This window comes from Aquarana catesbeiana, linkage group LG03 (genome assembly GCF_042186555.1).
Source record: "Aquarana catesbeiana isolate 2022-GZ linkage group LG03, ASM4218655v1, whole genome shotgun sequence".
NCBI classification, from domain to species: Eukaryota; Metazoa; Chordata; class Amphibia; order Anura; family Ranidae; genus Aquarana; species Aquarana catesbeiana.
Window position 1 is genome coordinate 171,647,748 of NC_133326.1, and position 16,949 is coordinate 171,664,696.

At 41.2% G+C, this 16,949-nt stretch overlaps 1 protein-coding gene across 1 annotated transcript in view; it reads left to right on the forward strand.

Annotated features, from left to right (window-relative positions):
- The window catches only part of ELAPOR2 (endosome-lysosome associated apoptosis and autophagy regulator family member 2), a 165,827-nt gene that overhangs the window by 106,726 nt on the left and 42,152 nt on the right, over positions 1–16,949 (forward strand). The window contains exons 12-17 of the mRNA XM_073619540.1: positions 1,228–1,330; positions 8,795–8,932; positions 11,252–11,518; positions 12,927–13,100; positions 14,306–14,495; positions 15,378–15,471. Coding sequence (XP_073475641.1) covers positions 1,228–1,330; positions 8,795–8,932; positions 11,252–11,518; positions 12,927–13,100; positions 14,306–14,495; positions 15,378–15,471 — 966 coding nt within the window. The remainder of the gene's footprint in view (positions 1–1,227; positions 1,331–8,794; positions 8,933–11,251; positions 11,519–12,926; positions 13,101–14,305; positions 14,496–15,377; positions 15,472–16,949) is intronic.

Consider the following 16,949-nt stretch of genomic DNA (forward strand, 5'->3'; position numbering starts at 1 on the left):
TCAGTGCCAGTGCCAGTGCAGACCCTCCACTCCCATAAAGCCCCCACCACACGTCCAGGAGCGGCCGGTGTTCTGCCGAGAAAGTTCCCCTCGGTAAGTAAGGACCCCCCTGTACTGCGCAGGTGCAGCACTTGCGCAGTACGAGCCGACGGAAATAGCCGAGGTGAATAGCTGGGGAACTTTCTCGGCAAGACATCGGCGCCGTGTGTTCAGTGGAGAGGGGAGGGGCCGATCCATGCAGCTAAAGAAACCGATTCATTGGCTGCACGGATCGAGCCCCCTTCCTCTCTCCACTGAACACTAGGGGGAAGATCTAGCGGCAGCGCTGGCGGCCATTTTGCTGGAGCCAGCTGCTCCAAAAATTAAAAAAACAACATTCCCGATTTTCCTGATGGAAATCCCGATTTGGGACAGCCTCCAATCGGGATGAGGGTGCCAAAAACGTGATTGTCCCGGGAAAATTGGGACTGTTAGAAACTATGCTGTAGAGGTGATTAACCCCTTAGGAGCATCACACCATAAATTACATTTTTGTTGCAGCGGACGCCTAAAATCTGACTTGTGTCATAGTGCAGACTTCTGGGAAAAGTAATCACACAAATAGGTAATTACATTTCTGGGGGCGTTTCATATACCAATAGTGTACAGAATGCCTCCAGGCTGCCATATTGCATTGAATTTTACAGAAAATTACAGCACTGCACATTGAAAAGGAAAGATATTTTTTACTAGCATTTAATTACAATGTGGATTGTGTAACAATTATATATGCAATAATTTTATGCTTTTTTTTCCCCCATGAAAGGGGAGTTACCCTTTAACATTCTTGTGACAATGCAGATCCACTTGTGCATGATGGACACTGCAATACAAAAGAAAAAACAACAGAGGGTGATGGAATAGTATAGTATATGGAATCATATTTATAAGGGTAAACAGATCCCATTTACTACACTGTGCCAGCGCCCTCTGGTGTACATTTTGTATTACAGTTGTGATGATCTCAATCTGTAAAAAAAGCCGAGAAGTACAGGATTCATTCTGAATACATGTGAAATTGCTCTTCTGCTGTAAAGATTTCTTTATGTTAAATGCTTTGAGCACTGTGGAAGTGAATATTGTGCCATCCATTTGTCCACAGGCCCTAAAATGGCTAGATAGAATAACAAAATAAAAGTTGTTAAATGGAGTTTGAAGTGTACAAATAATTTTGCTTTACAATTTTAGGCCTCCAACATCAATGACTGGGACAAATGATGCAGAGGTGGGCAGGATTACATTTGTGTTTGAAACGATTTGTTCTGCAGACTGCGTGCTATACTTCATGGTGGTAAGTGATAACTCAGGAAATATTGCTGGTGATTGCAAATTATTTTTATCATTTATAAAAAATAAAGCTGTAGTAATTTCAATTTCTGCAAGTGTACCCATGTGTATTTGTTAGCAGCAATGGCAGAAAAATATTGATAACTTGAGCCACTCTTTAATGTTAATTTTATATATGCTTTAAAAGTGTTTTGTGTAGGGGCATCCCGGTTATATGGAAAAAAAGCACAGTGACTATATTAAATTTAAAATTAAAAACATCCTGAGCAGTATGCTTGCCTTTGAGGATAGGCCTTACATGTTCTGTCTTCCTAGCCTTTAAGATGTTGTTAAAACCACAATGTTATTTATGCACACAATATTTGTTTTCACTCACAAATAGTCCAATCTACTGTTAATATCATTCAATCTATGGATGATGTTATCTTAAAGTGGACGTAAACTTTAAATGACTAGCAGTTCATTTTAATAAAGGTTTGTGTATTTTAAACAACTGCCATATATTAAAATAAAATACTTATTTTAATTCTTATTCTGATCTCCTGCAACCCACATGCATCCACTTCCTGTATACCCGCATACATACAATTCTCTTGCACAATCACCATAATCAACATAAAAATAAATAAAATTGCACTAAAAAACAGAGAACAATTATTAATGAATAATGTCCAAAATGTAGGTCAGCATGCAATATAATAGTGCATCAAATCTCTATAAGTGAGTCCACATAAGTTGTAAACTAAGCCTTCTTAGTGATAATATCCATCATCCATCACCTTGAACCGCAGTGCCTCCACCAAAAGCTGTACAAACTGTTTACCAGCTCTGTGGACCCCTTATTACAGTGGCTTAAACCCAGCCAGGGCCTTTCTTCGCATCTCAGGGATCCTCCACCAATCAGATGTCACTCAGTGAATTGGATGGGAAGTTGTATCACCCAAAAGAGATAAAGGCGCTGACGTCACCATCTCCCTTGTGTCCCAAAGGAAGGGTTTGTTTGGTTGTGTGCTGGCCGACACTACAAACTTGAGGCTCTTTTATCAGTTTTCGTTGCTGCAAGTGGAATATTTTACAATCTAATAAACCTATTAAGGATTTTATGCTATATGGAGCCTTTGTCTCTTTTGGGTGATACAACTTCCCATCCAATTCACTGAGTGACATCTGATTGGTGGAGGATCCCTGAGATGCGGAGAAAGGCCCTGGCAGGGTTTAAGCCAAAGGCACAGATCGACCCCCTGTAATAAGGGGTCCACAGGAGCTGGTAAGAAGTTTGTACAGCTTTTGGTGGAGGCACTGCGGTTCAAGGTGATGGATGGTGGCAGTGGCGGCTGGTGCTCAAAATTTTTGGGGGGGCGCAAACAAGTTCTGAAAAAAACCCCATCAAACGCAGCCACTGTGCCCATCAATTGCCGCCACTGTGCCATCAAACGCAGCCACAGTGCCCATCAAATGCAGCCACTTTGCCATATCAAATGCTCCCACTGTGCCAACAAATGCTGCCACTGTGCCCATCTTATGCAGCCAATGTGCCCATCAAATGCAGCCTGTGTCCCATCAAATACAGCCTGTGTCCCATCAAATGCAGCCTCACTGTCCCATCAAATGCAGCCTGTGTCCCATCAAATGTAGCCTGTGTCCCATCAAATGCAGCCTGTGTCCCATGAAACCCCCCTCCCCCCCATTCTCCGCGGGAGGTCCGGACTGGCACTTACCTTGCTGTGTTGTCCTCTCCTCCTGTTGTGTCTCCTGGCAGCGGCGGTGGAGGAGTCCGCTCCTCATACTTCCGGTTTTCTCTCTCGGGCACAATGGGGGCGATGCAGTGCTGAATCGCAAAAAATGCTCTGGTTAGGAAGGGGGTATATCCTTCCGGGGCTGAAGTGGTTAAAATAATTTTTTTTTGTTAGAAAATTACTTAGAACCCCCAAACATTATACATATTGTTTTAGACACCATAGGGAATAAAATGGAGGTTGTTGCAATGATTTATGTCACACCGTATTTGTGCAGCGGTCTTACAAGCGCAATTTTTTTTGGAAAAATACACTTTTTTGAATTAAATTGATACCCAACATGTCATGCTTCAAAATTGTGCCCACTCGTGGAATGGCGACAAACTTTGACCCTTAATAATCTCCATAGGCAACGTTTAAAAATTTCTACAGGTTACCAGTTTTGAGATATAGAAGGAGGTCTAGTGCTAGACGCTCTAACGATCGCGGCGATACCTCACATGTGTGGTTTGAACACTGTTTTCATATGCGGGCGCAACATACGTATGCGTTCGCTTCTGCGCGTGAGCTCTGTGGGATGGGGCACTTTAAATTTTTTTTTTTCTTATTTATTTAACTTTTTATTTTTACACTGTCCTTTTAAAACATTTTTTTTTGGGTCACTTTTATTCCTATTACAAGGAATGTAAACATCCTTTGTAATAGAAAAAAAGCATGACAGGACCTATTAAATGTGAGATCTGGGGTCAAAAAGACCTCTGATCTCACATTTACACTAAAATGCAATAAAAAATTAAAAAAAAAAGTATTTTTTTTTTTTTTTTTTTTACAAAAAAACCCCAAATTCCCCTTTAAGACCATTGGGCGGAAGTGACGTTTGACATCGCGCTTCCGCCATCCAATGTTATGGAGCCGAGTGGGGGCCATCTTTCCCTCATTCGGCTCCAGGCCTGTCAGGGGGAAGGATGCTGTCCCCCTCCCCCTCCCGCTGTGCTCAGGTTGTCTCCGCCGCTTACCAGAGCCGCCGGTATCGGCGGAGACCACCTGAGCGCAGCGAGAGGGGGAGGCCCTCTCCTGCCCCCAATAAAAGGGATCTCGCGGCAAATCCACTGCAGAGACCACTTTTATCTGAAAGCGGACCGCCGGCTGTTGAAGAGGGCACCGGGGTTATGGCAGCTATCTGCTGCCATAACAATGGTATTGCACTTCAAACAGCCGACGTACAACGACGGTGGGCCATCCGGAAGTAGTTAACCACTTTAGCCCCGTAGGGATTTAACCCCTTTCTGACCAGAGCACTTTTTGCGATACGGCACTGCGTCGCTTTAACTGACAATTGCGCGGTCATGCGACGTTGCACCGAAACAAAACTGATGTCCTTTTTTCCCCACAAATAGAGCTTTCTTTTGGTGGTATTTGATCACCTCTACGGTTTTTATCTTTGCACAAAAAAAGAGCGAAATTTTGAAAAAAAAAGCAATATCTTTTACTTTTTGCTATAATAAATATCCCCAAAAATATCCCCAAATTTCTTTCTCCGTTTAGGCCGATATGTATTCTTCTACATATTTTGGGTGAAAAAAATTACAATAAGCATATATTGATTGGTTTGTGAAAAAGCTATAGCGTCTACAAAATAGGGGATAGATTTATGACATTTTTATTTTTTTTTATTAGTAATGGCAGAGATCTGCCATTTTTATCATGACTGCGACATTATGGCGGACACATCGGACACTTTTGACACTATTTTGGGACCATTGGCATTTATACACCAACCAGTGCTTTAAAAATGCACTGATTACTGTGTAAATGACACTGGCAGGGAAGGGGTTAAACACTAGGGGGCGATCAAGGGGTCAAGTGTGTCCTAGGGAGTGATTCTAACTGTAGGGGGGATGGGCTCACTACAACATGACAGAGATCACTGCTCCCGATGACAGGGAGCAGTAGATGTCTGTCATGTTGCTAGGCAAAACAGGGAAATGCCTTGTTTACATGGGCATCTCCCCGTTCTGCCGCTCTGTGACACGATCGCGGGCCCCCGGCGGACATTGAGTCCGCGGGGCATTGTCACGAAGTACACGGCGGGCACGCGCGCGCCCACAATGCCACGTTTTAAAGGGGACGAACCTATATGCCCATTTGCCCAGCCGTGCCATTGTGCTGGTCGGCATGTGGTTAAAGTGGATGTAAACCCTCACATATACCCAGTGACGTGAACAGCCGCAGATGATACACAGGGATGAAACAAATCTCCCTACATAAGTTTTACATGAATATCTGCTGTCTTCAGCTCTATATACTGTTTAGAAAGTGCAGGTCTTGTTAGAATTTTCTCTTCCTGATTAACCTGTGGGTGTGGATTCTTGCCATACACTGTGAGACAGCGGATTGGAGGAAAGGCACACACCCTCTTTCCAACATAGGGAGAGGCTTGCAGAGCTGTGCTGTGAATAGACCAGCTCTCTGCTAATCTATTTATAGCACCCACCCTGACACACAATTCAGGCTGGTTTTATCACAGTTGACAGAGAACTTGTCAGAAGTTATCATGCTAACAGAAGAACAGAGCAGTAGCAGGACTCAGGGCTTTGAAGAGAGATAAGGCACTGCAGATATGTGCCTAGCTCAAATTTTATTAATCGGGTTTACATCCACTTTAAATATTCCTCTGTTGAACCCCTTATTAACCCCTTAGTTTACTCTGATCAGCCCTAATTAACTCCTTATTCTCCTTCTCCACTCAATTAATTTTCCTGGTGATTTGTTTTTTTTTCTAGTTAGATTACTAATATTTAAACTTTTTTTCTGTTTTTGTTTGCTTTGTTTTTTTATTTTTTTCACACGTTAGTTGCTGCATGCTCCTGGCACAGTTACCGTTGCTTTACCGAAAGCTCTCGATCGCTCCTTGCGATCGGGAGTTTTTGGACCACATGACCACTGTGACAGCCAATCAGGGCGCCACGTGATCTTAAGCCTTGCCCCGCCTCCCGGCGTAAAAAAACTCTGGGAGGCGCTGGCGACAAGAGGTTAAACGTATTGCACTGAAAAAAAGCGCAAAATTGAAAAAACCTTCTTCATTTGTAAATAACTTTGAAATGCTTTGTACCAAAATCATATTTTAGTGTTGTTCTAAACTGGACAAATTACAGAATAAAATGCACACTTTTTATGTGCAGTAACACTATTTATATTTAAACTTACACTGCTCAAAACAAGAAAAGGTGCCTTTTGTTTAGTTATATTACGTTTAGTTGTCTAAGGATTGTGAAAAAAAAAAAAAAATCATTGTTGCAGGACAATATTCACAAAAAAAAAGCCTTGTTTGTCCTTAACAATGTAATACATATATTGTTTTCTTATCTTAAGTAATGACAAAATTATCGCCAAATAAACAGGCTCATAGCAGAAATTTGAAAATATCTCTGGTCCATAAGGGGTGAACAGGTGTCAGAGCCGAAGTGGTTAATATAAACCTGTACTAAAATCAACATGTAGGCAGCTATTAACAACTTGGGCTTGAACACTTTAGGTTATTGACCTGGAACAGGGATGCAGCAGGTGAAATCAGACCTCTGCATACTTGTTCCGGGTCAGTAATGCAATATTATACTAAAGCCATTAGTTGGAAGCCAGATAGCTAACATATTTAGATGTCAAAGTCAGTAATGGCATTTTATTGATGGTACCCTGGGCCTCTCTAATAAAGAACCCCATTAACTGGTGGTAAGTTGTTCTTGACCCACTATAATAAAAGTATATCCTGGTTGGTGCCTTAGGTCTAGTTTACACTTGCTTCAAAACAAGGCTTAGGCCACGCTTTGTTAAAGCTCTCTGAACGCCAGTCAAAGCTCATGTCACTAAATAAAATGGTTAGCTTACAGTCCTGTTTACACCTTGCCTTTGCTTGGTGCTTCGATGAGGCTTCAGTGGTGCTTCGATTGGGCTTCGGTGAGGCTTCGTGGGGCTTCAGTGAGGCTTCGGTGGGGCTTCAAGCGAGCTTTGCCATAGTCTTCTATGGAAGCTTTAAAGACGCTTTGAAGCACCACTAAAGCTACATGGGGTTTCATTTTTGAAGTGAAGCTTAAGCAAAGCAAAAGCAAGGTGTAAACAGGACTGTAAGCTAACCATTTTATTTAGTGACAGGAGCTTTGACTGGCGTTCAGAAAGCTTTAACAAAGTGTGTCCGAAGCCTTGTTTTGAAGCAAGTGTAAACTAGCCGTTAATGTATGTTGAAGCCGAAGCAAGTGTAAATTAGCGCTTAGGTCTAGTTTACACTTGCTTCAAAACATGGCTTTGGACACACTTTGTTAAAGCTTTCTGAATGCCAGTCAAAGCTCCTGTCACTAAATAAAATGGTTAGCTTACAGTCCTGTATACACCTTGCTTTTGCTTGGTGCTTCAATGAGGCTTCGGTGGGTCTTCAATGAGGCTTTGGTGGAATTTTGATGGGGCTTCAATGAGGCTTTGGTGGAACTTCGATGGGGCTTCGATGAGGCTTCGGTGGGGCTTCATGCAAGCTTTGCCATAGACTTCTATAGAGGCTTTGAAGACGCTTTGAAGCACCACTAAAGCTACATGGGGTATAATTTTTCAAGCAGAGCCGAACAAACAGCAAGGTGTAAGACTGTAAGCTAACCATTTCATTTAGTGACAGGAGCTTTGACTAGCGTTCAGAGAGCTTTAACAAAGCGTGTCTGAAGTCTTGTTTTGAAGCAAGTGTAAACTAGCTGTCAATGTGTGTTGAAGCCGAAGCAAGTGTAATGCCGCGTACACACGAGCGGATTTTTCGACGGACTAGGTCCGGCGGACCGGACTCCGTCGGACAATTCGACCGTGTGTGGGCTCCAGCGGACTTTTTTTCCCCAAAAGTCCGACGGACCTAGAAATAAAACATGTTTCAAATCTTTCCGACGGACTCAAGTCCGGTCGAAAAATCCGGTCATCTGCATGCTAGTCCAACGGACAAAAACCAACACTAAGGCAGCTATTGACTACTGGCTATGAACTTCCTTATTTTAGTCTGGTCGTACGTCATCACGTACGAATCCGTCGGACTTTGGTTGATCGTGTGTAGGCAAGTCCGTTCCTTCGAAAGTCCCTCGGAAAGTCCATCGAAAAGTCCGCCCGTGTGTACGCGGCATAAATGAGCCATACTGCGTGGAACTAGATCAGCACTTCTCAGTAACAGGGCTTCTTAGATAGGATCATGTGGATCCGTGTCTGGGAAAGATGTCTGCCCTTTATTAGGTTGAGCTAGCATCCCTTACACATTTTTTTCTTTAAACATTTTCTCTGAGAATTCACTGGGGTAGACAGTACCTGTAGTATCTCTGAGCACTTAGATGTATTATATCTGTTAATGGCAATGCTATTTTTCAAGGTATTCATTTTCCATCACTGTCCTTTCTATTTTTGGACGTTAACGTGTATATAAACCCAAAATATAGTTTTAAGTATGTTTGGTATCAAATTTTACTCTATACAGTTTTTATAAACAAATAATTATTTTGTGAATCTGGTGTAAAGTTTCTTTGGTGGAGATCCTGACATTAACGAAACTCCCTGGTGCATACTGACAACTAAGCTGCTGCCTCCAAATGAGCAGCAGGGTTGTTAGCCTGCCATGTGTTCTCCCCATGTCATTACATGGGGGCTGTTAAAACCTGGACATTGGAGATATTGTTTCATTTGATTTTATCTTTGTGAAATTGTTCTCATTTCTATAGGATGTAAACAGAAAACTAACAAGTGTGGTAGAATCGTGGGCAGGAAACCGGGAAAAGCAGTCTTACACTCACATCATACCCAAGAATGCCACATACATGTTTACATGGGCATTTCAGAGAACCAACCAAGCAAAATTTGTAAGTATATTACCTACTGAAGTATTTCATTTAGAGAGTACAAGTTAATGATAGCGTGAAACACTTGTCATCTAGTATAGTATTCATCATTCTATTTCAGTGTGAATTCTTTAACAAAATTTAATGATACGGGAACCTAACGCACGTTCATTATTTTATACTGATTATCAGGGCCAGGACAAGGGGTGGGCAGAAGGGGCACTGCGAAACGCTGGTGGGGGCACACCTTAAGGAGATTGGGGTGGGGATTTGTGTTGGGAGGGGGAATTTGGAGGGTGGCAGGGGATAAGAATTGTTCTAGAAGGGTAAATTGGGAGGGGTGCTAGGAATGGCGATTTGGAGGGATTTGTGTTGGGGAAGAGGATTTGTGCCAGGCGGGGGGATTTGGGGCGTTTGTGTTAGAAGAGGTGATTTGGTAGAGGGGGGAGGTAATTTGTGCTAAAAGGGGAATTTAGTTTTTTCTGTGTGTGTGTGTGTGTGTGTGTGTGTGTGTGGGGGGGGGGGGGTTGTGTTAGTAGGGATAATTGGGGGGTATTTATTCTAGGAGTGGAAATTTGAGGGTAAGGATTTGTGCAGGGAAGGGGGGATTAGGAGTTTGGTAGGGGATAACAATTGTTTTAGGCGGGGAAATTAGGAGGGGTGCTAGGAATGGTGATTTGGGGGGATTTGTGCTAGGAGGGGAGGTTTGGGGCATTTGTGCTAAAAGAGGTGATTTGGTAGAGGGGGGAGGTAATTTGTGCTAAGAGGGGAATTTTGGGGGGTATTTATTCAAGGATGGGAAATTTGAGGGGGAGGATTTGTTCTGGGAGGGGGGGATTAGGAGTGTGTGTGTGTGTGTGTGTGTGTGTGTGAGGGGGGGGGATTTGTGCTTGCAGGGGAGAGGTTTTATGCTAGAAGGGGTAAAAAAAATGGGGGGGGGGGGGGGGATTTGCAGAGATAGAACATATGAGCTTGGAGGGGGGATGGGGCAAAGATCTGTGGCAGTGGGGATTTCAGCAGGGGGCAGATTTGTACTGGGAGGAGGGGGAATGGGGAATATATGTTTAGAGGGTATGCATGCAGATTGGGGGGGGGGGGATTTCTGCTGACACATAATGCTCATGCATCTTGGGGGGGGGGGGCAGGGTTTGGTATGTTTGCCTTGGGCTCTTGTCCCGGAACTGCAGACCTTGTCCTGGGCACTGCTGATTATATTTTGTGTACCCAAAAGAGACAAGTAGGGGAAACTCATAATACATTGTACTTGACAACATTGATATTTAAAAATAGATTTGAGTGATTTTGCAACGTTTGGTAGGGAAGGAAGGGATTGTATGAAATTACATTTCTCATACTATACAGCGTAATGTCATATAATAAGCATATACATTTTCATGCTAGACTACTAGAAGGAGTATACTACTAATAGTTAACAAATCACGCAGATGTACTACGTAAGACAATTGCATTTTTTTGACTCTTTTAGTATATTTCCAAAGTTATATGTCTAGGATTGATAGAAATAGTCACAGTGTATAGGATAGTGATAACAGCATCATAGAGTATAACAAGCTCATTGTTGTCAAAAGACAACAGATATCTGTAAAGAGTAGGTGCTTGCCTTGAGTCACTTGAAGTTTTGTCCTACCCAAGGTGTTGCCAGTTAATGCATGACCCATAAATTGCCACCACAATGATCACAACAGGCAACCATGATACCGAATGCTGACCAGATTCTTAAATGACTGAGGTTTCTACTAAAAACAATTTGCATCACCCTTTTTCTAACTTGAGCAGTCTATGTGTGTTTTATTCTGCAATATTTACTCTTTTTGTATGTATAATGAAGTACTCATAAGTGAAACATTTTATGGGCAGTTGCTACAAATGGATTTTTAAAGTAGACTGGTGAAAAATATTAAGTCAGTCCTTATTCCTCTGGCTGAAAGATTTGGAATAAATTGTTTTAGTTCAGAAGATTTGGGCACCGTAAATATGTTCCCTGGAAATACCATAGACAAATCTTTTTAATATGCTATCTTATAAACTCCTGCATAAATATCTTGCTTTATGGAATTTACATTTGCTATCATAGATAACTTTGGAAATAACGAGAACATTTTTTTTTATCTTGGTTGTTTGTGTAGGCAGAGGCATAATACATTCTTAATAAGACTGTCTACATTTATTTAAAAGGCCATTGATCACATGTTTAATGTGTTGAGATGGCTAATATTGCAATAAAAATATGAGTTGAAATTAAATTATACTGAATTGTTCATTGTTTATTTAGCAGGGAGTGAAAAAAAACCTTTGTGTGAAACCTCTGTTTTCTTTCAGAGCCGAGGTTATATAAATGATGTTGTGAAGATCTATTCAATAACTGTATCCAATGTTATGGATGGAGTAGCATCAACCTGCCGTGCCTGTGCCATGGGTTCTTCTCAGCAGCTAAGATCTTCCTGTGTCCCGTGTCCTGCAGGACATTATATTGATAAAGAGAGCAGTACATGCAAAGAATGCCCAGTCAACACATACTTGTCTTCACATCAAGTGTATGGAAAGGAGGCCTGCATTCCCTGTGGTCCTGCAAGTAGAAGTAACAAGGTACCTTATGCTAAGTGCCCGATAGTATGCCCATTACTTTCTGTATGATCTGATAGCTTAGGCAGTATTAATCTCCCATTATCTTTTGTCAGATCTGATCCTTTAAGTAGTGTTGCTCTCAGCAACCCATTTGCTGTCTGATCCTTAGGCTGAGGTCAGAGGAAACAAACAGTCCATATATAGACATCGAGGCCGGTATAAAAGTGCTGTTACATTTTGTAATGAGAAGTGGCCTTAAGTGCTTATGCCTGAGAAGAATCTTGTCTCTCAATCTCATGCTGTATTTGAAATTCCAGGGTCATCTGACATAAAAGGTCTTAAAACATTTAATTCATCTGAACCAAACTGTACAAAAGCCACCCTTCTGCGCACAAATAAAATATTGCTTTACATTTGATAAATCTGCTAGAAGCATCTTCATGCTAAGCCTTGTACTTTTTTTCTTGGCTTAGTTAGAAGCACGTACCACCCTTTTAAGCATATTATACTAGGTTGAGGCGAGTATCTCATGAGTCAGGGGTTGCTCTGTCCCTTTAGACTAAATACAACAAAGGTATCTCCCATGGGACTTTATGGTAGCCAAGAAATTTGAAACAATGTCATTAAAAAGAAAAAGGCTTTATTTATACAAAAAATTCAATTTGCATCCATGCATTGAAAATGTCTGGTTGAAACACTATACATAATCATCTAGTTAGTCGCCCAGCTAAGGGTGACCATAAAGTTCGTTGTACATAGCCACCTATTCTTCCCAACGTGTTTCGATTAAACATAATCTTCCTCAGGGAATATCAGGTGGATCAAAACTATGCAATATACAAAAAAAATGAAAAGTATAGAGGTCTAATATAGTTACACAATGAAACAGTATTGGAACATTTGTGTCCTTATTGGGGTAACTTAAATATGTGAATTGACCAGGTATTAAAAACAAGTGATTGCTGCGGCACATCCCGAGGGGGTACACTGCACAGGGCAGACCCTTTTTAGCATATGCCATACCTTTGGTGGTTTGAAACCACATCCCCTTTCCTTTAAACCCCACCACTCTTAGTCCATGTTATTGTGGTTGGTATAGACAGCTTCACTGCTGCTACATACATCTGGGAAAGTATATAAACTGTAATTACTGTCCCAACAAAGCCTATATTTTATGGCAAAATTGCATTGAAATGAAAGAGTTTGATTTTTTTGTAAGAGTTGTCCTATATGAAGTGTATATATCATCATTACCAGTGATGAAACTACAGAAACGAATGTAGTAGACATATATATTGATGTGCGTGATCTTTAAATTGCTCTTTTAATTTTTACATTTTATTTTGGTTTATTAGGTTTAAGTATTAGCAGTTCAATATGTTAGAATGAAATCATCTTATGCCTAATGACATGCATTCTTCTTTTTCAGGATCATTCAGCTTGCTTTAGTGACTGCTCCTGGTCAGTCATACATGAAAACAAGAGTTTAATATACAATTTCAACAGCCTAAGCATTGTGAAAACCTTTACGAATGGACCCAGTTTTACTTCCAAAGGGACAAAGTACTTTCACGTATTCAACATCAGTCTATGCGGAAATGGAGTAAGAACTTTAACACATATTGCACATTTCCTAATTCAGTGACACCATACAGCAGAATAATCTGCTCAAACAGAATGCAATTTTAATCTTTTCTGTAATCTGATTAAGTAACACATCAGTTGTAAATTGCAGGGATTTGGAAATGTTTGTGGATGTAAAAAATCAAATGTAACATATGACAATATGGAAATGTTTGCAAATGGATACAAGAGAACCTTGACTTAGACAACACAGTGGTGTTGTTGAGTTTCTCAATACCCCTTTTGTTCTCCAGCAATTACTGATCTATGGGCCATGGGCATAGGTGTGCACAGCCTATTGTGTTAGGGTGTGCACCCTAAAGCTCAAGCACACATGTGTGCCTACATATATATGACACAGACAGGGAGATCAGTCTCCCTGCCGAGTGCCGACACAGTGAAAGAGAAGTGCGCAAGTACTTCTCTTATGGCAGAGCCGGTAAGATAGAGATCATTCCCATCTTCCTGCTGGCACACAAAGTGATAATGCTAATGTGCATGGGGTGATTAGGGTGTGCCCAGGCACACCCAGCACACCCTGTGCGTACACCTATGGCCATGGGTAGGAGAGTCTATTGATGTCAGTTACACTAAGCTGTGGGCCTGCACACGTTATGTAGAAGAATGACTATCCAAAAGTTATGGAATGTGCAACAATAATGTTTACAGACGTGTGCACTGCCATCAGTGACACATTTGTGCAATGGGTGATATTTGTCTCCTGTTTAGGCTAACCACTTGTGAAACCCAATAGATCTATCACTTCATTCCTTCCGGAATAACACATGCTATAGAGTTTTAGGCTGGGTTCACACTCCGGCTCACAGCAGGGGGTCTGGTGCATCCCTGTACACCGTTTCAGGTCTGATTTCAATCCAAAGTTTTGGCTGAATTCGGACCTGAAACAGACCAGAAGATGCACAGGACTCCTGTGCAATTCACACCCGAGCCACTCCAGAGATGTGTGAACCGCCTCCATAGAGAGCCGGTTGCAATCTCTTGACATGCAAATTGGTTTCAAGTTAAATGGTATATTGCTATGGAACATTGTTCAGGAGAAGCATTGCATAAATATTATTTCTTGAATTTTGTACTGCATATATTTATACAAAGCAGACAATTTTGAACATTTCTAAAATAATAAAAATGTGTGAAATTGCTGAAGTAGTGTGTTCTTTTTTTAAGGGGGAAAGGATGGCTGTATGCACTGATAACATTACTGACGTCACAGCCAAAGACATGGAAGCAGAGCCTGAAGACATTTCAAATTTTGTTAAAACATTTGTCTGCCAATCCACCGTCATTCCATCTGATAGCAAGGGATTCCGAACAGCTTTGTCATCTCAGTCAGTCAGTTTGGCTGATTCTTTTCTAGGTATGTTTCAATGCAGCACTATACTCCTTATTAAAATGTACCTGTCACTAAAAGGCAAGAACTCATCAGCAACTCATACAAGCAAATTTTCTTGGTGTGTATGTACCGTATTTGCAAACAGGAATAAACCCATATAAATCAGACCAGCTCAACTCTGTAAATAACAACATACAGGCTTAATGTAATGTGATTATAGGACAACTGAAAAAAATCTATTTAAAAATATCTTGGCAGCCTGCATAATATACGAGGGCGCCTCCAAATTCTAAGCCTATTTTCTGACTTAACTGTTTTTCCCACTTCCAGCTGGATTGCAGTCTCTGATACCTCTTTACCCCTTCCTCCCCCTTCTCCCCTCCCCTCTTCTTTACTCCTCCCCCCCCCCTTCCCTCTCCCCCTCTTTTTTAAATTTATTATCCCCACTACTGCACATTTCCATTGTCTTTCTTTCATCAACAGAGGGCAGATCACAAATTGTGAAATTCCTTTAACAGTTTTGAGATACTTATTATTTTCTTAGTTAATGCTACTGTATATGGATATTATCTCTTGCTGTATATGTACAGGCAGACCAACATGCTCCATAGAGCTCTCTTGTCTTATGACCTGGTTATATTTGTACAACTGCCTTTTTTCCCTGATTTGCGCCTGAGTTGCCTAAAAATACAAACTACCGTAATCTATTATAAAAGTAATCACTGCACAGCTGTAAATCCTGAACATTAAAACTCCTGGCTTAAGGCTGCAGAGTTTCAGAGGTATATGACTGCTTCATGTTTTGTTATCTGAACACATTTCTATAATCTGTGAGCATGCAAATCTAAACTAAGAATAGATACTTTTGTGTTATTTTACCTATTTACTACTGTTTTATGAATGCAGGTGCTACATCCAGCACAAGCCTAAATGGAACCAACATTAAGCCTGATGCATTTCCTGCCGGGAACAAGATACCAGATATAAATTTCTATTTCAAGTAAGTTAGGAAATGGTTAATATTAGTTTTTTAATCAAATATATTTCAGTTTCATTTTTATCATCTTGCCATAATCTTAGTTATTATTTCAGTATAATACAACTTTCAGTATTATCTACAGAAAAAAAAGTTGGCATTCTAAAACTAAGGAAAGATATTTGCAAGGGGTCAGCAATTATTGTGTGGTGAAGAATTTAATCACATAATGGTATTAGAGCAGGGCATTTGGGGGCATATTTTTTAAAGTAGTAAATTGTGACTTTTCTGTGTGTGTAGGTGAATGGAAGCGCTGACAATTCAATTAATTAAATTAAAGTCTGCTGCACCTGAAAAACCCTGAATACCAGGAATGAAAAGTGATTGATAGTGTAAGGCCCCTTTCACACGGGACGGATCCGTGTTGATCCGCCCCGTGTTTATCCGCTGCTCAGCGGGGATTGCTCCGCTTTCCCCAGCTGAGCAGGCAGATGACAGGGCGGGACCCGCACACTGTGCAGGGACCGCCCTGTCAGATCTCCACTCTCCCCTATGGGGGATCGGAGGAACACGGACCGTCTGTCCGTGTTCCTCCGATCCGCTCTGCAGACGGATAGAAAAATAGGATTTTCTTCCGTCCGCAGAATCGGACGAGAGCGGAGGCGGACAACATCGGGTGTCAGCGGATGTACATCCGCTGACACCCGCTATCCCATAGGGATGCATGTATGTCCGTATTTCATCCGAAAACGGATGGATGAAATACGGACATACGGTCCGCACGTGTGAAAGGGGCCTAAAGGTGTGCTGATTCTATGTAAAGAGGGGGGAAAACCCACAGTGATATAAAATATAATGCACAATAATGTCTGATAAAATGGATTCCTCTATACCTTCCTCAGAGAGCTCAAGTGGATCCCCGGTTAACAGCTCATGATGGATGATAAAAAATTGGAGGAAGACTAAAAGTGCATTATCTTTTGATAAAAAATCTATTTATTTTAAAAGGCAATTTAAAAATGTCACAGCAAAAAATTGTGGCACGGCCACCTGCAGTGCGGACCGTGCTCCCCAACGTTACAACTGGCTCCTTCCAGCGCGTTTCCCCTAAGAAGGCGTCAACTGGGATTGGAGATCGATGTGACTTTTACCAAGAATTCACTGGTGGTGAATCAGTCACTATCACTGTAATTAAAAACACATGCACCTGGAGGATTTACCTGCAGTAAATGCTTTGTGAATGTCAGATTATCTGCTTCATAAATATGCCCCTTGGTGTTTCTTAGGCAAAAAAAGTTACAATATAATTTCAAATTTCCTGGGAGTATATGGGAGATCATAACCAAATTTCCTGCACATATATTAGAAATTATTAACCTAAAATTACTTACACAAAAATGAAGCACAGACACAGTTAAATAATAGTCATGTGTAGATAAAAAATATTAAAGTATAACTAAAGGCAACTAAAGGCTTTTTTTTTTAGTTTTGGATAGAGTCAG